The 25123-nt window shown below is 48.0% G+C and overlaps 1 protein-coding gene across 8 annotated transcripts in view; it reads left to right on the plus strand.

Moving 5' to 3' along the window:
* Nucleotides 1-20151, plus strand: part of ZNF618 (zinc finger protein 618) — a 154865-nt gene extending 134714 nt beyond the window's left edge. For 7 of the 8 annotated variants that reach the window (XM_065696041.1, XM_065696043.1, XM_065696045.1 and 4 more), the window contains 3 exons: nucleotides 12118-12195; nucleotides 17270-17371; nucleotides 18482-20151. In XM_065696041.1, the coding sequence (XP_065552113.1) occupies nucleotides 12118-12195; nucleotides 17270-17371; nucleotides 18482-19995 (1694 nt within the window). In that variant the 3' untranslated portion in view covers nucleotides 19996-20151. The remainder of the gene's footprint in view (nucleotides 1-12117; nucleotides 12196-17269; nucleotides 17372-18481) is intronic. The other variant, XM_065696042.1, reaches the window with a different exon arrangement.
* Nucleotides 20152-25123: the final 4972 nt, after the last annotated feature.

A 25123-nucleotide genomic window follows, 5' to 3' on the forward strand; every position in this document is an offset into this window, starting at 1 on the left:
AAGAGTCCAAGACTTCAGTCCTGTCTGAATTATCAAATACTAACCCATTGTTGCTGTGACACATCTCACAGATCCTCACTGCCATCTCCTCATACCAGCTCACATCACACTCATCCTTCTGAATCTCTTCCTATCCTAACTGCAGCGTTTAGAGCACATGAGTAAAAGCTCATAGTAAAACGCAAAGGCAGAAGTTCTTACAAATAGTGAGTTTCATCTGGTTTGCTTGTCTTACGTCATTTCTGTCTGCACCACATGTATTCTCAGTTTGGTTGAGTGGCTCAGTCGGAGGCATGGCAGGGGAGTTGCAGGGTGCTCACCTGAACTTCTGTTTGAGCCTGGAAGCCTGAGGAAGTGGCGTGAGGTGCTCAGGACTGGTTTGAGGGGAGTTGGGCTCTGGTTGGAAGTAGTTCTTCCTGCATTAAACAGCTGACACTCAAAGCAAGACTGGTGCATTGGGATTTATAAACTTCTTCCCTTTTCCATCTTCCCTTCCCTATCCCACATTCTGTCTTTCATTACTCCAGCCCTGTTTTCCCCTTAACTCTGTCTTTGTGCCGTGCAGCTTCCTGTGTGTCCCATTCAGTGCTCTCTCCAGCTCTTGCACCAAGCCACTTCTTCTCTTTTATTTCTTCATGTTCTCAGGAGTCAGTGTAAATGTTCTCATCTATTGCAGCCTGAGTGAGCATCGCCATGTCCCACTCTGAATGGCACTGGTGATTAGAGAGGCCATCAAAGCTCTTCAGGCATCTGTGTGCTTGGGTGTCCAAGCAGAGCTCTCAGTAACTTCCCTTTTGAAAAGCTGACATGTCCTGATCTCCCAGTTTTCCTTCTTTCCATGGCTGTGTTTCGGTAGGTGGGACAAACTGTGTGACTTCATGTTCATGTGTGTGATATGAACTCTTGGGAGTAGCTCTGGCGTTGTTGGCTCATCCTTTCTTGTGCTCCAGGCAGCAGATTTCACACAGGCGGGGAGGCAGCTGGTGATACTGTGGTTGAGGATGACAGAAGGACGGACACTTCCATCCTCCCCACTCCCATCTGCTGCTTATCACCAAACTCCTGATGCTGTGAAGAACAGTGCCCAGGTTTGAAGAGTAAATGTAGGTCCCAGCTGAGCAGCCCGAGAGCTGTGTGGCTTGGCCTCGTTAAATGGTTGATTCCTTCTGCCACTTGCTCTTTGTCAGTGTGAGTTTTGTGTCACAAGCTCAGTCACAATGATATAACACAGGATTTTTTTCAGGCCACCCAGCTGGGAACATGCTCTTACCTTGTGTCGCCCTCCTGACTGTCAGTGTCACAGACAGCTTCATGTCTGGAGTGAGGGGGAGGACAAGCAGAGCAGAAAGGTCAGCAAGTAAAGCCACCTAAAATAGCCTTGGATGCAATGCTGCAGGGAGCCCTAGCTGGGAGTAAGACAGCAGGAGTGGAAAATTGTATCTCCTCCCTATGCACAGCCCCACTTGCAGGTACCTGGTATCCTTATCTAAGTAACCTGGCATCTTACTGCTCACAAAACAACACTGTGGCTGTGTTTGAGTCCCAGCTACTGCAGAAGGATGGAGTAATGGAGCCACAGAGCGGATGGGGAAGAACTGTTCAGCTGCTGTCCACCTCATGATAGGGAGAGTGTGCCTTCTTCCCATTACTACATGGGAAAGAGTCTCTGCAGCTCCTTAAACTTGCTTTTTGATGAAACTTGGAAGTTTCTCAGTGGTATCTGCTACAGTGTGCAGATTGCTTCCCTGTGCTGCTTCTGGAGCACAGGCAGCCAACAGAGACATCCCAGATCATGTGAAGCTTGTGATTATTGACTGCTGAACTAAGCAGGGTCCAGAAAACAATTATGTGACCTGATCCTGAAAGATGGAATCGGCTTCTTGTGATGTATAAGCTCATCTAAGATGCTGTAAAGCTTCTTTCAAGGAAACTCTCCTTGGTGGTGGGTATTCTGCTGAGTCGTGACATGCACAGGGGCTTTTGGTACTGAATTCGCAAGGGGCCAGGCAATATTTGAAGGCCAGCTTGAGAAATACTCTTCTGGCAGAGGCTGGCAGTGATCAGCCTGAGCACTGAAAGGAAAAAGCCCCAGAAGGGGTCAGATATGGGTATTGTCTTCAGCAGTGAAGGCTGCTGCCTTCCTCATCCGCTGTGCGGAGCTGGAGCGGGCAGAGCAGCATTTCCATGGGAGGCTGCAGACTTGGCCCTGCTATGCTGTGCCTGTGTAACCACACAGGTTCCTTCCCAAGGTTTTGGATCTCTCCGTTGTGTCACTTTTTGTCTGACCTTGGAAAGCCACAGGGGCAACAACCATCTCTAATTTTGTGGTTACAGCACTATCCAGCCTTGATGTCTGGGTCTCAATGCTGTGGATGACTCCTTAGTAAGATGAAGCTTCCTGTTGTTGCACCACCTATAGGCCGAGAGGGAGGGAGGAAATTGTAAGGCTTGAAGAAGAGAAAAAGCAGAAAGGGAAAGAAATAGTTCTTTAGATTCACTGTCTTACAGCCCAGCCATCCAAAGGAAAACCTGATTAAAATGACAGTAGTTGTCTGTGTCTGAACTTGGGAGACAGTATAAATGTGAAAAGAGACAATATTTAAAATTATACAGGGAATTGGGAAATATTTCTAACTTTCAGTCTTTATTTAAGCTGCATAAATGTGTCTGAATTTCATCTACTGCATTAGGTGACTATTGCTGTCATTAGTTCCAGTGGGAACAAGGTTTAGCATTTCCAGGTTTTAAATGTTCGTGCTTTTCCTTTTATTTACCCAGGGAAGCCTTTCTTTCCAGCAGGGTTGATTCCAGACTGGGTAGAGGAGAAGGGAAATACCTTCTTCATTCAATCAGTTCATGGCAAGCTGAGGTGAGACTGAGACCAAAACCAGTTCATTTCCTCCTTTTAAGTTTAAAATCTGTGAGAAGTGCCAGTTCCCAAAAGTCAAAAGGCCATAGGCCCAGATTTTAAACATGCACTTCGTGGGATTCTCAGGAATTCCAGTCTCTCATTTCCTCGTCTTAGGGACTGAATTTCTTTCTAGTGAGTCAGTTTGAAGTGCAAGTCATTCTTCAGTACTTTCCTGTGTATGCAGCACACTTGAGACAGTTCTATTTAGCTACTCAAAATGTGCATAAGCAGCATCCTACACTGTATTAGGATCCTACGATATATTATGGTTCCTGATTCTATCGTGCATCCCAACTGCATCCAGTTGTAGCATGGAACTGTTTAAAGCAGCAGGATAATCAGAAATGTCTCATTCACCACTTGCCACATAACCCAGTATTTTTAGCATGTGTTAAAGAGGGCAGTCTCAAACAGAAATAGGTTCTGTGTCTTGCTTAGCAACTGGGCAGAGCTACCCTTTAGTTTTATGGAAAACAGCAAAAGGGCAGAGTGAAAATCAATGTTCTATTCATGGTTTAAATCTCTGCAGCTTTGTTTGGTGGTGGTGGGAACAGACCTGATGTCTGCTGGAGTCCCCCTTGCAACCTGTTGCAGTAGAAGGAGTTTGGCTCCTACTCCTGCCCTTAACAGTGCAGGTTCCCAGTGCACCCCAGTGGAAGCCCAGACTAAGATGATCCTGAGTAGTGGCTCCTGCCAAACTTCTATACCAAAAGAGCTGTTTTGCACTGGAAGTGCAGGTTCTCATGGCACACACACAGGGAGGAGTCAGCTAGGTGTGTTAGACACTGGGATCTTCCTTATTCTCTGCTGATGGCCATACATCCTCTTCTGCTCTCTCACTGTAGTCCAGTGGTGATACAGCCCATTTGGTTGGGTTTCTTCTGGGAACACTTGACTTTTAGGCTGGAATTTTTGGTGGGTGACTGCAGCTTTAATGCCCGGGATGTAATAATTCTTGGTCTGATGGTAGCACAGCTAGCTCCCTGTGCCTCTGTCTCCAGCGGCACATATGGGTTATGTCAGCTGGACTGAAAATACAAATCCCATTCAAGTGATTCATCTCTTGGTAAATCTCTTTCTCATCTGCTGGTTGCTCTGCAAACGGTACTGCTGTCTTTCCAGTGAGCTGGGAGGTCCAGGCCTGCTAAAGACCAAGTCTGAGGAGTGAGGAAAAGGGGGAGGAGGGATTGTAGTCATATGAACTTCCACATTGGTGTAACTCAGGTGTGCAGAGCACCGGTAATACAACACAATTGCACATGCATAGAAGTGCGTTTTCCAAAGCAGCCTAAAAAAGATGTGCCTGGATGCAGGGTGAGCACGTGAGTGCAGTTCTCACCATTAGAATAAGAGTAATAGAGAGAGAGGCATCAATTAAGAAAGTGGCACATTGCTCTTTTGCATAAATACAAGTTGCTGTGTCCACTGGGCATTTGCATGGAATTGAGGTTTCTGGGAATGGTTTATTTCTGGTGCCACATTCATTTAAGTGGTTCCAGACTTGTCATGTTGAACAGGCAACTTATAGACAGGAAGAAAGATAATCTGGGATAAAATAACCACTCAGCAGCAAGTCTCTGTGGGTGACATCCTTCCAATTGCTCAAGAGCCTTGGAACACCAGGAAGGACATTGAGACAATACATCTGAGACATTGTGGCAAAAGGGTGAGCAGTCAGCAAAATTGAGAACAAACAGGCGGTAACAGGAGCTGTGGATTGCAGTCTTCAAGCACAGATATTGTGCTGGTCTGGGGCTAGACAGGGCATGGCGAAAAGAGTCACTGACAGACGAGCCTATGGGCAGAAAACCATTTCAGTTTTGCCTGGAGAATCTAGGGAGTGAGATGAGCAAATCCCAGAGCAAGCCAAAGCCAACTGTCATTACTCGTTCAAACTATGGCACTTCTGTGCCTGTTCTCTGAGAGGTGAGGTGGCTTTAGTGGAACTGACTGTGCTGAGGCAGGGACATTACAGTGCATGAATAACAAAATGGCCCATAATACAAAGATGAGAAAAAGCCAACCACAGGCTTTCTTCACTTAACATACCATAGTAGCAATGCTTAGCAGGTGGCCTGAGCTCCTATTGCAGACTGGCGATGATTTTCATGTGTGTAGGAAGTCAGATGTAACAAGGAGACTACGTTGGCACTTCTGGCTGGGAAGCAGCCAGACCATGCTGAGAATTCCTTGCAGTGTTTAAGAGGGATTCGCCTCTGCTGTGCCTCGTCCAGATCAGGTTCACTTCTGGAGGGACAGTAAAATGTTGGGTTTGGGCCCTCGAAAGCTCACTTGTTTCTGCAGTGCTGATGGAGCCATTTAAACCGTGAATCATAGAATCACAGACTGGGACCTTAAAGCTCATCCAGTTCCAACCCCTGCCATGGGCAGGGACACCTTCCACTAGACCAGGTTGCTCCAAGCCCCGTCCAACCTGGCTCTGAAGCAGGGGCATATCCAGTGAGCATCCCTGTGCTTACTGAGTTACAGCAGTTCCCAAAACAAAGGCAGAGAGCCCACACAGTGTAAGAATGGCAGCTGGAGGAGCCTGCTCTGTACAGCTGCTCAGTAGGACCAGATTAGGAACCTGTTTCAGTGAAAATGCCTCCCCAGATACAGATCTCATGAGCTGCAAATAGTGTGATGCTGGGTAATGGAAATGTGTTAAGTGACAGCAGGGTTCTGTATCCAGCCAGTGCCTTCCTCATATACCCTTCCCATAGCAGTATCTGTTCATGTCTTTGCCAAGCATCATCCATGCCTTCATCCCTTGCTGGCTGCTCCTGCCAGCTGAAACCCTTTCCAACAGCTCAGGTCCTCCTCATGTGGAAATATTTAGCAGGAAGGCTTCCAGTGCTTGATCCATGTGGTTAATGAGTAAAGTTTTCCTTCCAAGCAAACCAGTCCAAGTCTGTCAGCCCCAGGAGCCTCATTCGCTGCTGCATTGAGTCATAACTTTGGACCTGGGACCATTCTGTAGATGATCTGAACTCATGACTGAGTATTTAACACTAATGGTTTCTTGCTTTCCGCAGGGGGGATCCTTTGACACTAAAGGACCTCACCCAGAGACTGTAAGATATTGGTCGGGGTCTGGGGTGCTGGGAATCACTGCTTCTGCTCCTGGGCACTGCAGGCTGGATGCAGATGGCCCCTGGTTGACCAAGTGCTGGTAGAGCATCCAGGGTTTCCAGTCCCTCCAGTCACACCTAAAAGAGGGGCAATCTGCAAGGTGTGCTGGGCAGGGAATTTGTATTCTTAGCCTGCTTAGGAGCTCCCTCCTTGGACATACCACCCAGTGAGGCTACAACATCCTGGTTTTCCTACCCAGCTTCAGTGTGAGGAAGCTGCACCGTGAATCTGAGAATTTGCATCTTTTTGAGGGGCCCAAAAAAGCCTTTGTGAGGTTTTGTTGCCCTCTTAGTTTTTGTTCTGTGGACGCTCCCCACTTGACTGTTTCTGTTACTGTAGCATAGGGTGTATGTTAAAATCCCTGGATATCTTAAAATGGGAGGAAAGATGCAGCTTCCTGGCCATGAGAAACCTGGCCATGAGAGACAAACCTCAGCTGGGCATGGCGTAATTTGCCTTCAGCAGAGACCCCCCCATCCTGCTAGAGTTATGTCTGGAAGTGCAGAGGAAGGATGAGGAGCAGGAACAGGTAGGCAGAGCTGTGCAGGAGGCAGCGAGGGCTCTGCCAGCCTCAGTGTTCAAATCTTTCTCTTTTACAGAATCCACAGGTCCCCTGATTTCAAATCCTCTCCCCCTTTTACAGCATCAGTGTGATGGATGTTGGGAGTGCACCTCCACCTGCAGCCCTGCTGGCTGCCCTCCTGGCATTTCTCATTAATAAATGGGGGATTTATTACGAGTCTAGGTGTTAAAGAAGGAAATGTCTCATTTCTGTGGCTCTGGTTCCAGCTTTAAACACAGTAGAAGCCCTTCAGGGTGTTCCTGTGCAGTGTGTGTTTGCGAGACCATTTAGAGTCATTTGCAGCCTTCTGGGAGTTCAGTTTGATGGAAGATGCCAGTATACGTGTTCTGAGAGACTGAGGTTTGAAGCCTGAAAACGAACCCATGTCTGAGTTACATTTCTGCACAGGAAAACTCACCTGCATGTCTCAGCTGAGTTAACACCTTTGCAGAGACAGTTCCCTTTGGCCTGAGAGCACAGGTGAGAAGTGTGAGCCCAGGGAATGGTGGTGAACAAGCTGGAGGGGAAGGAGAGCAGGTCTGGGTCTCTGTTGGAGATTCTGCCCCATGTTCTTGATGCTTTCAAGAGGAGGAGCTGCTTCCTTCGTGCTACGGTGTGTTTAGTTACTCCTTGGCTTGTGTCTGGATTCTAGGGATGATGCTGTCTACACCAACCTGCAGGCCAGTGCTGAGGGCTGCACCCTGAACACCCTGAATGCTTGGTCACTCTTCACTCACAGATCTGAGAAAGAAGCAAGAGCTTTATTCAGAACAGGAGATTTCACCTTGGAAGAGAAACGAAATTAGTGCCAACAAGTCTGACAACCCTCAGGCATTTGGGGTCTCCCCTTTTTAAAACATCCTCCACAGCACCTTTTTAGGTAGCACTTCTCTTTGTCTGAGATGGGTGGAAGTGACAGAAGTTTTGTTTTTAGGAAATTCCCACTTCCTTTGGTGTGTGATGGCATTTTTCTAGGAGACTGCTGCTGGTCCTCGTGTATTGTTTCATCGGCATGTGTCAAAGGTACTGAAAGATGCAGTTACGCTGTTACTGAAGCTGAAGCCAGTGGAAACAGTGAGTGGGCAACAAGACTGAGAAGTTTCCTTTGCAGCTCTTCTGCATTTGTTCTTCGTCAGAATTGAGGACTGAAGTGTTGAAATGTGGGTCTCAGTGGAGGAAAGCCTGAGCTGCCTGGGGGTCTGCTCCCCACGCTGCTGCCTGGCCTTGAGCTGGTGCTGGGCTTCACTCAGGGTGTTTGCTGTTGAAACTTTCTGTTAAAACCTCTCAACTCATGTTCCCTCCTGGCCTCAGACCAGGCTCTGCTATTTTCTCTGGCTTAGATGTGGCAATGAGATTTAACATGGGAATTAGAGTGATTTATTTAAGCCAAGCACAAATGCTGTTTTTTTCTCTGGCTTGGCTCACACAGCCTTGCTGCCTTACTCGGGAGCCTTGTTCACTGTGTTAAGGCACTTATAAAAGTGTCTAATAATAGCCCTGGGGAAAGATGTTTTAAATTGTGCCACCAGTTTAAAAGTGTTGGTTCTGTGTGGCTCAAGGGACTGGAGAGGCTTCGGCGGCTGCTGGTGCTTTAGGTTTCTATAAAGGTGTTTTCAGAGAGTACACAGGCAAGCAGGAGGGTGATGTGACAGCATGTTGTGTTCAGAGCAGAGGGGACTTGGCTCACAAAGGAGGTTGGTTTTCTTGGGGGAGGATGCTTTTGGGGAGAGGGAATGCTCTGTGCTCAGACACCAGCACCAGTGCACCACAGACAAATTCCTCTTCTGTGAGGATCAAAAGCTCTTTGGTGCTTGATCAGAGAATGAAATGCTTGGGGATGCTGCAGTGCTTGAGTTTCAGAGAGCTGGCAAGGGGCTGTTAGAGGTGGGATGGGTGTTTGCAGTTCCAGCAGCACTGCCTGCTTGCAGTGGGTTTTCTTGTGGTCTCCACTACACAACCCCTCTGTGTTATGGAAAGATTCGGAGTGAGACTCCGACTCCACTGAGATCAGTTGGCTGGAAAGCAGCCCTTGTCTGCTGGCAGACAGGACAGCAGTGATCAGTGATCTCCTTCCAAATTTCAGACACTTTGCCCCAGCAGAGCTGCTCAGAGGCAGGATCCTGTTGCTGCACAGGCTCTTCAACTTGTCCTGCTGCTGCAGGAAAGTGCATCGTAGCCGTGGCTGAGTATGAACCCATATGGGAGAGCTGGAGATGCCAAGTCTGCAGAAATGCCATGTCCTTGAGTGCTGCCCCAGCTTCATGGCTCTGGGCTTGGCTGTGTGGAAAGGTTGCTTTCTGGAGGTGGGTAGTGGGACAAGAGCAGCCTTGCATTTTGTCTTCTGAGATGTTCAGTGTGAGGTGCTGGGCTGCAGGGTTAGAGCTGAGCATTGCAGGATTTTCGTGGCTTAGTTGTCAACGTGAAATTTTTGTCAATATTAGAATCATAGAATAGTTTGAGTTGAAGGGACCTTTTGTGTCCACCTGTTTGTGGATTGGAACAGTCATGGGCCCCTTGCTGAGTTCAGCCCACGTGACGGAGAATAGATTGCTTCCCTATAGGGAAGTATCCAGAGCAGGAGAGAGGGGAGCTAAAATTCCCCCTGGGAAGGGAAGTGGAGGTCCTGCAGTGTTGTGGAGGGAGCTGTGCTCCCAGCCAGGAGAACAGGCACAAGTGGGGCTCACAGGGCTGTGCAGAGCAGTTCCGACAACTTCTCCAGTTGACTCTGAGTTTTAAGCAGGAATCAAAGGGAAGGGGATTTACTCGCTGTGTACCAGCCCAGCTGAGGAGTTCTGTTCCGGTAGTGGCTTTTGCCTGATTTCGGGTACAAATTGCCTTTTCCTTCTCTCCACTTGCCCTCTCTCCTTCTTCTAGCTCTGACACATCCCACCTGCTTCCAGTCAGCCTGGCTGTTCCAGTTCCCTGCACTGTGGAGCATAAAGGGGCTTAGAAGCTGAAACCTCAGAAATGCGAGGATTGAGAAAGCCCTGGGAAGTAAAGCAAGTTCATTCGTTCCCACAGGGATTCTGCACATCCTCCCAGGCATCCCATCCCTCCTCCCCAGGAATGACTTTTGAATTGTTGCATGAATTTAAATGTTATCCCTAGTTTTACTTTAGCTCATCTTCACCTGTGGCAAACTGTAGACTTCTCTGACTCTTGGTCTCAAAAGTATTTAGACAATGTTGAATGTAAAACTAGTTTTTGAGAGTCAACAGTGATTTTTTTCCAGGAGTGGACATTTCCGTGTGAAACAGGAGGGGGATTTTGGAAATGGGATGGAAATCCACAACATTTTTTGGAGAAGAATCACATATGAGAGCTGTTTCAGAGTCCCTGAGTGCGCAGTGTGTTGTAATGGCAGAGGGGGGACCTTTAGGTGAAGAATTGCCGAGACCTTCATGGTCACTGCATGATGTATGTTGATGGGGAGAACCCAGAAAACAGGTCAGGAGTAAAAGGGAGTCAGGCAATGGGAGAGCTAGAAGAAAGGCAGCATAGGTGTCTGGTGCTAAAATAGCTGAGAATATACCAGGAGGAAGGAAAGGCAGTTCATTGAGACAGAGTCAGCAGAGAAGGAAATGTAGGGATGTAGTGAAACAGGAGAGAAAAATGGATGTGAGACTTGTGCTGCTTGGAGAGTGCTGGATGTATGTGAGTCAGATTCATAAGTGTGCCAGAGTCTTCCCTGTTTTTCACAAGTACAGTTACTTAAGTACAGTATTTCTGAACTTCCTTGTTACAGCAAAACCCATAACCAGAAAACACAGTGAGTTTAAATAAAGTGTTGAGCACTGCTCCTCCAGATGGAGCTGCCTCCATCAGTTCCGAGGACTGGTGGCTCTGTGGAGAGGCACAGCAGGGTCTCCAACCTTACAGCATATGAGTATAGCTTATGTGAACCCCTCATGGTCTTTTCTATGTTTCTCCTCACAGCTTCCTGTAGCCATCTGATGAATTCTGGGGTTTGCTACCTGCGACAGACTTCTTACAGATCATAGCCAAGTCAGGCTTGTGTTTTCCTGTACTTTGATTATTCCATCCCGGATGGTGCTGCTTTTGCTTATTCATTGATGGAGAATATATGTTTCCTGTCATACTGTATAAGATACAGATTCCTGGTGTCTTGTAGCAATAGACCTTGCTCTGTGTGTGTGCCAGGCATTTATATGTGAAGTTGTTTATATGCCAAATGCTTGCGTTTGTTCATTCTGCTGTTCTGAAACAAAATGCCACAGTGTAAGTAGTGCTGGTGTATCTCGAGGTGTAGAAGCAAACTGCAGTGTTAATGAACTGCAGCCACTGTAGTTTGATATTACATCTGTCAACTAATGCACTCAACTCATACTGTTTAAAGAGCAACTGCAAACATTTGCTGCTAGGTTAATGCAGTGGAAGAAATGCGCTTTCAACATACTTGATAGAACAGAACTAAACATGTCTTTCAGCTCATGAGGGAGCTCTGCACCCAGCTCTTTCCTGACTCCGGCTCATACATGTCCTCTGGCAACACGGCTCTCCTGCTCTGCTCTCAGCCCTGCACAGCTCCTGTGCTTCCTCCCCTCCACCTCTGCTCACCCAGCACCGTGTTGCTGCTGAGCCCAGTGGCACTCACTATTCCCCAGGCTCGCTGCAGTTGTGACAGCCACAAAACCCCCAAGCTGAGTTCCCCTGTGGCACTTCATCCCCCAGCTTCTGAGCAACAGGATTTTTCATAACCTGCTTCTCCATGTCTCAGGAAAGGCAGCAGAGACTGGAATTTGACCAGACCGGATATAAAATGAATTCGCAATCTTTGCTTTCAGGCTTAAAAAGAACACATACACACTTGAAACAGCTCACATGAGTTAGTAAACCCCAGTCAGAGTGCAGCCTCTCCAGTCTCTGTGCAGATTCATAGAGTCACAGACTGGTTTGGCTTGGAAGGGTCCTCTAGTCCAACCCCCCACAATGAACAGGGACATCTTCAACTAGGTCACGTTGCTCAGAACCACATCCAGCCTGGCTTTGAATGTCTCCAGGGATGGGGCATCCACCACCTCTCTGGGCAACCCGTGCCAGTGTTTTACCACCCTCATTGTAAAGAATTTCTTCCTCCTGTTCAGCCTGAATCTCCTCTTTTAGTTTAAAACCATCACCCCTCATTCTGTCACAACAGGCCCTTCTAAAATCACTGAGATACACACACACACCGTCGGGAGCTTTGCTTTGTTGCACGAGCTCTCCCGCTGCCATCCTGGCTTTCTCGTGGCAGTGGCGTGAAGTGAAGCCCGTGAAGTGTGCCCAAGTGAAGAGTGCCCAGCCCAGAAGCAGTGACCTGCCCTAGAGCCTTCCTAAATCACAGCCCGAGCCTTCAGGTTCGGTCCTAAGGAGCTGCTGTGACATGCACACGTGGGCTGAGGTGACAAGGACCACAGGGCGCTGCCCCACTACTGTACAAACTGAAGTATGCACATATGCTGCTTCCCTGCATACTCTGTGTAATTCTTCTGAACTGATTTCTCCCAAACAGAGCCTTACACCTGTGGAGCTTGTGGAATCCAGTTCCAGTTTTATAACAATCTCCTGGAGCACATGCAGTCCCACGCAGGTAAGCTGGGCACTTCAGTTCTGCGCTGCTGCCTGATGCTCACCCCTTTGTGTGTCAGTCTCTGTGCTCACCATTTCCAAAGCCCCAGTAACCTCATCTGCAGCAGAAAAGATCCTCAAAGGCTGGAGCACGTAGCAGTGGCTGACAGTGCAAGGCTCAGGGGATGCCATAAACCTCACTTCTTTTCCTAGGAAGAGAGGAAACGTGCCATGCTAGCATGGAGCACATCACACTATTCATTCCCTTTATCCAACAGGGTCTAGGGCACACTCAGTGCGTAAGCATTTGTGGGTCACTCCTACAGCATATTAAATCCCTTCTACTGCAAAAAGGGTAGTTCTCGTGGAAGCAAACAAAGCAAAACTGCTTGCAGGGCAGCAGAGCCTTTGCCCACACAAGTCCCTCTCCGTGCTTGCGTCTCCTGCAAAGGACTGATGTGTTCCCAGCAGAAGAATTTGCTGTCTCAGCAGTTGTGTTCCTTTCCTTCTCAGCTATCTACAAAAGAAAATTCCAAGGAGCAATTCCTCTGCATTGTTTCTGAGGCACCTTTTTTGTTTTCTGTCTCAGTACATAAGAGATGCCTTTAAAGTCTCAAAGCCAAAGCTGTTTCAAAGGCAGCATTCAGAATATTCAAAACCATAGAAACAGGATATTTTTATAGTGGCAGAACTTTGTCATTTTCTGAGTCTTGAATGAAAATGCAAGTGAGTTAACACAGGTTTACAAATCAATTCACCTTTGACAGACCTGTGTGCTCCAACAGACAGCTGCTCTGTTGAGATCCGTGTTCAATGTTTCCATCTGCCCTCATGTTATAGGTAAGCCCTGAGCAGAGTGGCGCAGGAGGACGAGTGGCTTGAGGATAGGCACATTTTCCGTTCTATAACAGTAATTCTAATCAAAGTTCTTAATCTTGTTCTGTGATTGAGATTTTGATAGTGTCTCTTGAGTTCTTCATCCATACGGTTCCTCGGTTCCAGTTCAGTTCTCATTGGCAAATCTTAGTGCAGGCTTTGTGTGTTGCTCAGCAACTTTTCTGTCATCTTTGTAATGTAACAAAGAGACATTCAGGGTAATATGAGATGATGCGAGCATAAGCTGGTTGAGGTGGAGTAAGTGGACTTCATGTTACAGCTAGGAGCAGCGCAGCTCCTCTCAGGGTTGTAGCTGCCATCACTCCATGATGTTGGGTTCTGCTCTTGCTGTTCCTCTCTGGCAATTCCTGCTTGCCACCAGGCTGTGTCCTGAGCATCCTGTTCTTTCTTCTGGTCTCTGGTATACCGAAATGCAGCATTTTGAAATGCAGCTCTTGATGAGGCCGAGTAGAGGAGCTGCAAAAGAGGGATCAGGCTAGTGTCAAAAGCCTAGTCACTAGCAAGATGTGAGCTGTTGAAAACTTTAAGCTAGTGCTCTCTGCAGTTTCTTCCTTCTCTTGGCCGTTGGGCTTGTTCACTTGGGTCACTTTGGACACAGAAGGCAGCTGGAGGGGCAGGTATCTGTGGTCTGACTCGTAACATTAGCAGGGATACATCAATGCTTAAATCCTCTCTCCCCAGCTCTGGATTCCTCTTGTTAAACTCTATTTTCTCATCTCTCCCTGGTTTGTTTGTAATTCATTATCTTCTGCTTGGCTGCTTCCTCCCAAATGTCTCACTGGGACAGTGACAAGAAGACACTTGTCCATGTCTTGTGTATTCAGCACATTCTCCAGGCATCCCAGAGGCTGCAGCTGTGGAAGCACCCATCCCCGTCATGGCATCTGTGTGTGTGGTGCCTCCAGTCCTGTACTCCTGCCTCCTTCCTGGGGGGAGCAGCAGCCTGTCCTCCAGATCTGTGCACTGGGGGCAAGGAGCATGGTACTTACTGCTGTGGGGTGAGAACAGAACAAAATGAAGAGGTGCGAAAGTTGCAGCGAGCTCTGGTGGGTTCTGGATATTGTAGTTTAGCAGAGTAACAACAGAGATCACACAGGGTTTGCAGTTACTCTGCTCGCAGTTTGTTGCCTTTCAGCCTTTCAGGGCGTGGGGATTTCCATATCCAAGAAACAGCATTGACACATGTCTGAAATCTGGGAGTGCAGAGACCTTGCAGTAGTCAGCAGAACTGGTGGCCCAGGGTCATCCTCATACTGGGGACACTGACACAGTAGCGGTTTATACCAGTCCATATGCCTGGCTCAAGGAATGTTTCATTATGGGGGATGCCAGGTTGGATGGGGCTTGGAGCAAGCTGCTCTAGTGGAGGGTGTCTGTGCCCGTGGCAGGGGTTAGAACCGGATGAGCATAGATCCCTTCCAACCAAACCAGTCTGTGATTCTATGATTCCATGCAGAGATACAGAAAGCCTGTATGGGTCAAATAGTCTTTCAGTTAATGTGTTCAGGCATCCAGTTTGGCTTATCATGTCTGGTGCAAAGGGTTCATCTCTTCCAACTAAATGTGATGCATCTACTCAGCCTCTCTTGGAAGTGTCTGAAGCCAGGGAATGTGCTGCTGGCCTTGAGGAGCAAAAGCAGGGACATGCTGGCTCTGGAGTCACTCAGAGGGTTGAGCCTGGGGCTAGAAGGTAATAAGGAGAGATTATAGCTCCATAAAGCAGCTACACAGTGAGGAGAAGCAATTAGAATGTAAATTGGATACTGAAAGGCAGAAATAGAACAGCAGAACACCAGGCAAAGGAATTTGTTCTGTAATTACACTGTACAATATACAGCTTTGACTCCCTTTAGAGTACTTTGTTCAGGTCGAGTGCTACTGTATAATGCCCTTTCTACAATCTAGAGCTACAGAATAGAAGGACGACTAGGCTGAACCTGGATTAAAGGATTGGAGGCATGAAGAGAAATTAAAGAACCATGATCTGTGTAGTTCACAGACTGCCTGATAAGGAAGATGAGGCTGAAATACACAAATCTCATTAATGCCATATTGAATGCCAGCAGATATTTGTATGTAATAAATCCCCTATTAATATGAAACAGATAAAGAGTTCGGGGAGGAAACAGAGAGGGCTTCTTCCCCCACCCCTCACTAAGACAAGGACAGCCTGAACCACGAACAAAGTTAGGAGGCAACATCTAGCATTTTCCTTTGCCTGCCCCTGGATGTTTGGAGTTGAGGACACTGATGGTGGTAGCCCAAGAGCAATTAGTCTGGGTAAATGCTGGGGGGAAAGTGATGTGTCATATCTAATCACTTGCAGTCACTGGAGCATCTCCTGCTCTTCAAGTCTCTTCCTCACCTGCAAAGATGGACCTCTTGCTGCAGTCTGAGCGTGGCAATGCTCCCCAGGTACCAACCATGACCAGTGGGTTCCCTGGGTTCATACAGTCCTCGAAGCAGTCCCAGAGTCACCCCTGGTTTGTCATGTCCTGCATCTCCTGGGTGTTGATCCAGTCTGTGGCCAGTGCAGTGCCCAGGTGGAATAACTGTGCAGACTGTGTCTGTTCATCACAAGGTTTGTGAGTGCCCCAGCAGTGAACATGCAGAGCTGCTCGAATTTGAGAGGACTTGCTTGTAAGGAAGAGAGCACTGGAGTTCATCACACCATTGCTTGTCTCTAGATCCTGGCTGGTCTCCCTTCTCTTCTGGGTCATTGCCACACATGGAGAGCAACCTTATCCTCTCCAGTTTCTTCTGAAGGGCAGCCTAGTGCTGTGCCCAGCACGGGATTAACTTGGGCTGCAGAGCAAAGAAGCTGTGTGTGCCTTAACAAGTCATTCCTGTAATTCCTGCTGTGCTGTCAGGAGTGCTGGGACAGGATTTATTTCATTGAATCCTGGTGTGCTGGTGTGCCTAGGCTGTAGTTACTGCTGCCTGAGCTGGTCGGTGTGGACTTCCTGGAGAAGAAGTCATTGATTCCAGGTGAGTTTGGACCATGATGGATCTTGTACTACAAAAGGCATCTAGTTCTACCTGGGTGAATAATCAAATGATTCACATTGTTGAGCCTGTTTTGCACCACTGAGTGTAAAAAGAGCCCTAATGGGCTACTTTGAAGCCTTTGTATGTCTAGCAGAGATGTCCAGAATTAGGCAAGATGACTATCTGTGATGAGTAAAGGGCCTGTTTTGTTTTTTTTGGGTTTAATTCCATCCTTCTGTTCAGCCTGGTCATCAGTCTCTCCATCTTTCTCTTTCCTCTTCCACCTCTCTTCATTGTGCACTCTATTGCTGCTTCAGAGTCTATTTCAGAGCAGTTTCGTAGTGAAGCATGCTAAGAAACTAGAAAGTTTCCTGTAGAGGGTGGAGAGAAGTTCTTGGGGCACAGGGGAGGAAAAGACATGGATACAATATAGGATGTACTGATTCTGCATTTCCTTGAAAGATCCCAGCAGACTGGCAGCCAAAGTGTTTAGCCCTTAGCCCACGTACATATATAGAATTGGGAGCATCAACCCAGAGACCCTGGAGCAGTTGGTATCTTTGCAGCCATAGGGAGCAACAGTCTTTGGTCGCACTCCAGAAACCTGGGAGCGTTTCCTTCTTGTTTCCAGTCTAAGGCAGCAGAGAGCAGCCTGAGAGGAGATTTGCCTCCTCTCTACCATGGGAGGAAACCCTGTGTGCAGACTGTAGTAAGATCTATAGGTACAGAGGAGTTGAGCAGAGCTTGAAAAACAAAGTACTCAGCAGTGAAGAGCAGGGAAGCCACCTGCAGTGCAGAAAGGGGCAGGAAGGCAGAAGGATAAATGTTTGTTACACCTCCTTTCATTTTGAAAGCAAGCAAATTGCACGGGTCAGGCTGCACAAGGACCATCTATTCCTGGTATGCAGCTCCAGTTATGGGAAGACATTTTTCTGTGTGTGCTGAGGGCATCAATGTCACTGATGCACAGAATAAGCCCTTGTCATTGCAGCCCCATTTTGGGAGTCCAAAGGCTTTTAGAGGTTTCTGGCAATACTGTGCCAGCTCACTGACAACTGCTTAAAAGCTACAGGGAATGTAGTAGATTGTTGTGACCTTAAGTGAAGGGGACCGGAAATACATGGTATGCAGATGGGTACTGTTTCCCCTTCTTTGTGCTTTAAGCCTTATTACCCTGTGCTTCTAACACCTCCCTGTCTCTTGCCCCACAGCTGACAACGAGAACAATATTGCCTCTAGCCAGCCCAGATCACCTCTAGCTGTTGTAGAAGAGAAGTGGAAACCCCAGCTCCAAAGAAATAACGTCAACAACAGTAAGTAGCAGTGTTTGCTCTTCCATCCTGCACTTTCCTGTCAACTTGGAACAAGTGACTGTCAGGGTGCAGCAGTGGTGGCCATTGCACAAGGCTCTCATCTTGCCTAAGTGCCCTTGATTTCATCCCTAATTCATGTACTCCCTCACAGAGCAGAGCACCCATTCCCATTACAGGAGGGCTCATATGCAAAAAGTTCTGGGAGCCCTGGGGAGGTGGTTGGAAAGGTTTGTAGGGAAGATGCATTTGGCAACTCCTGGAAAAAGTTAACTTCTAAGCCAGGGTCAGACTTCCCAGGCCCAATCTGGAGGTGAAAGGCTAGTCCAGTTGTCATGGTGTGACATAGGCATAACCTGTCAGTCCCTGTGCTGGTAGCAGCCAGGGTCTGATTTATCCCCAGTTCATCCTCTGAGCTTCCCCACAGAAAAAGGTAAAATACAGTCCTGTGGGAAATCAGTTCCAAAGCATCTGAGCTGAGCAGCCTGGGGGAAGGGTGATACAAAAACATGGGCTTTTGTGTTCTGGTATGGTCAAAAATGACATTCACATTGCCCAAAATCAGCCACAAAAAGTGGGGTGCTGGAGTTCAGAGGAGGAAATGGAAAGTGGAGCTCCAGCACTGCTGGAGGTGGTGCAGGAAGTTGTATGCTTCACTGAAAGGCTCAGATCACAAAATAGGGAAGATGTCCAGTTTTCCAGCTGGGCTAAGCTGTGACCACCAGCCCTTAGACATGGGTAGCAAATGGCACTCACGATTATAACTTAGTCGGGCACTTCCTCAGTGAACACCACAGGGGTGGCATTGGTTAAGGCACTGGATTGTGAATAGTGTGTGCTCTCTCTCAGTCCCCACACCAGGAACAGCATGCAGACAAGCTCCTTGCTGCTTCAAGCAAAGAGCAAGGCCTGTCCCTTTGCTGAACAGAAGGGATCCTCTGTCCAGAAATCCTTGGGGGAAGAAGTCCAGGGTTGGAGATGTCTCTTCCATCATCTGGGCATGTTCTACCTCTTTGGGTCTCTGAGAATTGTTTTGTGACTCCCTCCTCTCTCCTGCTGTAGAGGAGCAATGCTCATCTGGTGCTTTCTCTCCCTCCTTGTATTTCACTGCAGCATCTGCGAGCGGATCAGTAGGGAACAGCGCAATCCCGGAGAAGGAGCGGCAGAACATTGCCGAGAGGCTCCTGAGGGTGATGTGCACTGACCTTGGGGCTCTGAGCGTGGTGAGCGGGAAGGAATTCATCAAGCTAGCACAGACCCTCGTGGATAGTGGCGCTCGCTATGGTGCCTTTTCCGTCACCGAAATCCTTGGCAATTTCAACACACTGGCTCTGAAGCATTTGCCTCGGATGTACAACCAGGTGAAGGTGAAGGTAACCTGTGCGCTGGGCAGCAACGCATGCCTGGGTATTGGCGTCACTTGTCACTCACAGAGCGTCGGTCCTGATTCCTGCTACATCCTCACGGCTTATCAGGTGGAAGGCAACCACATCAAGAGTTACGTCCTGGGAATTAAGGGTGTAGACATTCGAGATAATGGTGATTTTATCCACCACTGGGTCCAGAACGTGCTCTCAGAGTTTGTGATGTCGGAGATCAGGACAGTGTATGTCACAGACTGCAAAGTCAATTCCTCTGCGTTCTCCAAGGCAGGCATGTGCTTGCGTTGTTCGGCCTGTGCCTTGAACTCAGTGGTGCAGAGTGTGCTCAACAAGCGAACACTACAGGCCCGCAATATGCACGAAGTGATTGAGCTCCTGAATGTCTGTGAAGATCTGGCGGGATCCACAGGCCTCTCAAAGGAGACCTTTGGCTCCCTGGAAGAGACCTCCCCCCCGCCCTGCTGGAACTCGGTCACTGACTCCCTGCTGCTCGTCCACGAGCGCTACGAGCAGATCTGTGAGTTCTACAGCAGGGCCAAGAAGATGAACCTCATCCAAAACCTGAACAAACACCTGCTCAGCAACCTGGCAGCTATTTTGGCTCCAGTGAAGCAGGCGGTGATAGAGCTGAGCAACGAGAGCCGGCCCACCTTGCAGCTGGTACTGCCCACCTACGTCAAACTGGAGAAACTGTTCACTTCCAAAGCTAACGATGCTGGCGTGGTCAGCAAACTCTGCCACCTCTTCTTGGAGGCGCTGAAGGAGAACTTCAAAGTTCATTCGGCACACAAGGTAGCCATGATCTTAGACCCTCAGCAGAAGCTGCGGCCCGTCCCACCATACCAGCATGAAGAGATCATTGGCAAGGTCTGCGAGTTGATCAATGAGGTGAAAGAGTCCTGGGCAGAAGAAACAGAATTTGAACCTTCAACCAAGAAGCCTCGGTCAGCAGGGGAAGCCACAGCAGCTCAGGAAGAAGATTGGTTCGGGAAAAATGAAGTCTATGATTATTTGCAAGAACCTCTCTTCCAGGCCACCCCTGACCTGTTTCAGTACTGGTCGTGTGTTACTCAAAAGCATACAAAACTAGCCAAGCTAGCCTTTTGGCTCTTAGCAGTGCCTGCTGTTGGTGCCAGAAGTGAATGTGTAAATATGTGTGAGCAGGCTCTCTTAATCAAAAGGAGACGGCTACTCAGTCCAGAAGACATGAACAAACTCATGTTTTTGAAGTCCAACATGCTTTAAGACTGTCTTTTAATTAAAACAAAACTTTAAAACACTGTTCCAAACAAAGAAAAAAAGAATTTTAAGTTCTAAACACTGTGGACCTCATTATGAATGCCCCTGGAAACCAAGTGCTTTTTTATATATATATAAAAATATAAATATATATAAAATTAAGTTTGAAAGGAAAGCTGAGCACGTGAGAGAGACAGCCCTCTGCCAGGAACGTGCTCCTTTCCCTAGATAGTGTGTGGACTTGACAGACTTTCTAATGTTTTCAAGTGGGCAGATGAATGGGAGGCTGATGTTCTAAAGTCTTCAGGCAGCTGAGATCTAAAGTGACTTGAAGTTTCTTTTGTTTCTCCTCCACCCCACCTTTCCTCTTGTCCCCTGGGCCATCTTGCCATGGATAATCAGACTACATTGAACAGACCAGTTCTGCACTGGACTTTGCTCCTTTGAATAACTGTACACCTTGAGGGCATTTGTCTGCAGCCTTCTTGACACACGGTGCATGTTATCAGGGTAGCTGTGTTTTCTGAACACCAGTGTCTTTAGAAGTCAGGAAGGGAGACTACTTTAGTTTTAACTTTTTCATACACTTTTTTTCCAGAAAACAAAAGTTACTCTTCTGTCTCCACTCCCAGATTTAACACCTTAGCTAATGATTCTAAGTTTGATTTAAACCTAAGAGAAAGGGTTCGTGGCAGAAAATGGCTGTAGCTCTTACATTTCTTGGATTTCTTTTTTTACAGCACAGTTTGTTCTCTGAATTCCCAGTAGTAATGAGCTTCTCTGAATTGTGGACATCAGGCACTCTCAGACTTGTTCTAGAGTAGCACATTTGCGATTAAATAATATCCTTATGGGAACCACAACAGTTGTTTAGATGGCAAAACTAGAAAACAGGAAAAGCAAGCAAGTAGTGACAGCACAGAGCTCTGCAGGCCACCAGCAAGCTTGTCAGGGTCTGCCAGCTGCCATTGAGAGCCCTTGTACCTAAACCTGTAGTAAAAAAGCTTGTCAACACACACCACTCAAACCAACCTTCACAATGCCAAGGACAAACCAAGGTGTATGAGTTTTCAGGGGAGCAAAGATCATCAGTTTTGTCAAACTGGGGTTTGAAGGAGGCTTAGAGAAGTGCATGGGCTCAATGATCCTTCTGAATGTAAGTGCTCCTGATTGAGTGCAAAGAATATCTTCCCATTTTGTTTGGAATGGTTTCCTCTTGTAGCACGAATGTCTTTTTGATACCTACAGTGCATTACACTACTTGTTATGTTGCTGAATCGTTCTGGCTAGGAAGGCCACGAGCCCTTAAACGTTCACACTTACTGGCTCACCCCAAATGCAATTAGAGATCATCATAACACAAAAACATCTTAGTCACTCTGCTGGCCATGAGGCCAGCACTCTGCTGTGTCCAGTGCCCGTAGGTACAGTCCATGGGTGGCTGGATGGGGTCTCTGCTGTGAGGTTTGATGCCTCTCAGACAATTCCTAAATTCTGGTGCCAAACAGTTAAATTTTTCATCTCTGGGACTTGTATCCCAGAGGCAAATTGAAGCAAATTCTTACTTTTGAAGTAGTCTCTCCCATTCCAGTAGTGTCCCCTGGGGCTGTGGTCACAGTGGCTGCAGAGCAGCATCGGACTCGCTGCAGGCTGGAGCCCTTCAGCAGCACAGGGGGGTTTCTGGTTGCTGACAACAGTGTTGAGACTGGGGCCCACATTGAAGTGCTGCTGTTGGATGGTTGTTAAACCAAGATCCCACCTGCCAAAACCAGGACAGAATAGAAGGTGCAAGTCCCGAGACATGAGAAATGTCAAACGCAATCTCTCAGGCTTTGTGTGCAGATGCCTTGAACCTGACAGGCACTGACTGATTCACTGCTGTGGGGCTCAGGCAGGGGAACAGGTTGCATGCTAGAGACCATCCCTAGGTCAGGGTCACTGAGGATGGCTCTTTGCACCCAGTTCTTACCCTTTTCAGCCTAGAAATGGGACGTACTGTTGGCTTGAGTCTAGCCTTTGGGTTGACCTCTCAGCACTGTTACTGGCATCAGGGGAAAACTTGTCTCCTAAGTGTAAGTCTTGGAAGAGAGTCTGAACCCCACTGGCAGCTGCAGTGCTGGAGGGCGAGCTGCCAAGGCCGAGGCACTTGGATATCTTATTTCTCTGGCAGAGGCTTTTGCCGATGGAGGTGTTTTCTTCTTGTTGGTTTTATTTCCTCCCATACAAATCCTGCCTGCCCAGCACCACCTGGACCTGTGATAACATCTGTTTGCATTGGCAGTGCAGGAGAAACCTATAGCAAACAATAAGTCTCAAACTACAAACAAAAAACCCTAAGTGAGATGTGTGCCCATTACAAAGCGTTTGTGCTGTGCTGCTGTTCCCACTGGAAAGCACAATGTATCCTGCAGCAGGGAACCTTGGCTGAAGCGTGAATCCAAAGCAAGATGGAGCTACAAAGTGTGTGCCATGCAGCTCAGCTGTGGGCAGAAATGGGGGCAGGATGTGTAGTTCTTTCTCCTGGTAGCACTTCCATCTTTGTACTTGGTTCACCTGAGAACCACTCACAGGCTCTTTGATGCTCAGGTGAATGTGCCAACCCCTTGTGTTCCTTTGCAGTGAAAGCTCCAAACCCCAACACTCCTTTGCTAAGGGACAGGCTGATAACTTCTGTGGGATTTGTCAGCTCAGGCTTGTTGTGTTGTCTGTCTGCAAGGCATTAAGGGTGGGAAAGTGGACAAAGCAGAGTTAGCCCAGTTTTAAAACCCTGGAAGTGAGGAGGAGGTAAAACTGCAGTCGTTTGTGCAAGCGTTTCGTGCCAGGCTGAGCACAGAGTGAGCCAGAGTGTGCACACAGGACCACCACAGCCACCCTTAGCTCCCAGCCTATCTCCCTTCCCCTTCCTACAGTACGGTTTGGGCATCAGATCTGGAGTTTCCTTGCTGTGACAACCAAAGAGAGGGACTGAGTGGCCCTCTCCCCCATCCTAGTAACTGCTCCCTCTCAGGCAGCTTTGGTTATAGTTGCACTAATGATGGCTCTTGAGTGAACACGCAGCAGTGTCTGGTAGATGAGGTTCTTCCAAAGACTTAAAACCTCATCTTAGCAGCTGAAAATACAAGATAAAGCCTAAAGCCCTAAAGTGGAGCAATCCGGAAAGGTGGTGAGGAGCTTGCCCCCTTCTCCAGGGACCTGGTGGAAGAAGCTGCAGATTTTAATGAGTGTTAAACGTGGTTACAGGGTGTGGAGCTCAGAGGAGCTGTTCATGCTGTGTCTGGTCACAGGCTTTGTTCAACATACTTCACTAAAAGGGGAGAAGCACATCTGGAGCACATCTCTTTATCCTAAATGGCAAGCTTTTCCTCCTGTTTCTCTTTTCTGCTCATTGGATTTGTGTTCTAGGGAGCATAGATACTTCACCCAGGTTTGAATTTTGGAAGCTCTTAATCTTCCAGGTTACTGCAACGCAAACTGTTCTGTTGTTTGATTCTATGGCTGGCTCGGCGGCATGGAGCAACACTTCTGCTGTAGGAGCGTTGCCTTTCCTGTGGTGGGAGATGGAGAGGAGAGGGTCTCTTTGGCAGGGGTGTCATGAGGTTCTGCTCTCTTTGAGTTGGAAGGAGAAGTCCTCAGAATTGGGATCATCCTCTCGTGGGTCATGTTGGCAATTTGCCTTCTTGTTTCCTTTACTCACACCTGGGGAATGTGTTGGGTACAAATGGTGCATGTGTTCTCCAGGCATTCATTTATTTCTGCTGCTTACTCTGTGCCTGACCTTACGGACTTCTCTTTCTGACTTGACGGTTTGCTTCGGGAGGGGTTATGATCTACGCATGGGGGGAAGATGAACTGTAAAGAATGAAGGGCTTTCCAGGCCTGTCTGAAGATCCTTGTGGATCCTTAAGAAAGTGGGATACAGCAGCAGAGCTCTTCAAAACAGAAGCTGTTTCTGTGGGAGTGCAGCAGCCAGGGAGTCAGTGGAGAACACGGAGCCCAGATTAGTCTCCCGTGTCTGTCTCTTCTCCCCGTGTTTCCAGCAGTCGTGTTCTGGCTGGTGCGATGGGCTTGGTGTCTTGTCTTGGGTTGGTTTCAGATGGAAGTGAACTTCCCTTTTGTCAAAGCTCTGCTCTAAGGAAACTGTTCTGGTTGTATCTGAGCTAGTGCAATCTGGAGAACTTCCTGTGAAAGCCGACTGTGGGCTCAGGTTTTGTCTAATTCAGCTGTTAGTTGCTAGTTAAAGCAGTTTAACTTGGTTTAAGCATCCTCATGAGCCACTGCACTGGTTGAACTGTGCTTGCTGGGTGTTCTCCCCTGCTTAGCCGAGAATACGTCCAGAAGCAGCTCAGGGAGTTGTGACCCTTATGTGAATTTTGCAACTGAAGTTGTGTCAGATACTTGCAGAGCTCAGGAGCAGCTGGGAATAGAGGGGAGACACTTCTGGAAGTGGCTTGGGCTCTGAGTTGTGGTATCTGAGTTAACACTGTTCATGGAGATGTCTCAGGGTGGTTGGCTTGTTTTTCTCCAGCTGCTTGCAATAACATGCATGGTTTAACAGGAGAGGAAATTGCCACATGTGCTTGTACTGGGTGATGAGTCCTCTGAGCTATACCTAGTCTGAGGGACCATCTCCACCTTCTGTACTCCCTATAGACAAGCCAGGATGTGGTGTTGCACAGGAGCAGGGTGACTGAGACCCTGTGCTGCTGCCTGCATCCAGACAGCTCCGAGCTACTGATAAATCACAAGACAGTAAAAGAGCGGCCAAAAAGTTATTCAGAGGCTGGGAGGAAAGACTGTGATCACTAACTGCATCTCTCTGGCTAAAGGAGGTGGAGAGGAGCGCCTGGGAGCATCCAGAGGGAGCACAAACAGGAAGGGACAAGTTGTTCCCTATGGAATAACTGGGAGTAACGGGATGAAAATGAACAAAATGACACTAAAAGCAGATTCTGGGAAACTTTTTCAGGGAGGAGAAATCTGTTTTATCTGGGAGGAGTCCGGCTCTTGAGCCCTGTCATTTAAAACAAGGCTGTACAGCTCCCTAGAGCACGCTCCGGAAGGTGTAAGGCTCCTTTGGGCCTTGCCGAGGGAAAAGAGACTGGATGTAGAGGTGGGAAATGCTGGTTCTGCAGGA

This window comes from Lathamus discolor, chromosome 15 (assembly GCF_037157495.1).
Source record: "Lathamus discolor isolate bLatDis1 chromosome 15, bLatDis1.hap1, whole genome shotgun sequence".
Taxonomy (NCBI): domain Eukaryota; kingdom Metazoa; phylum Chordata; class Aves; order Psittaciformes; family Psittacidae; genus Lathamus; species Lathamus discolor.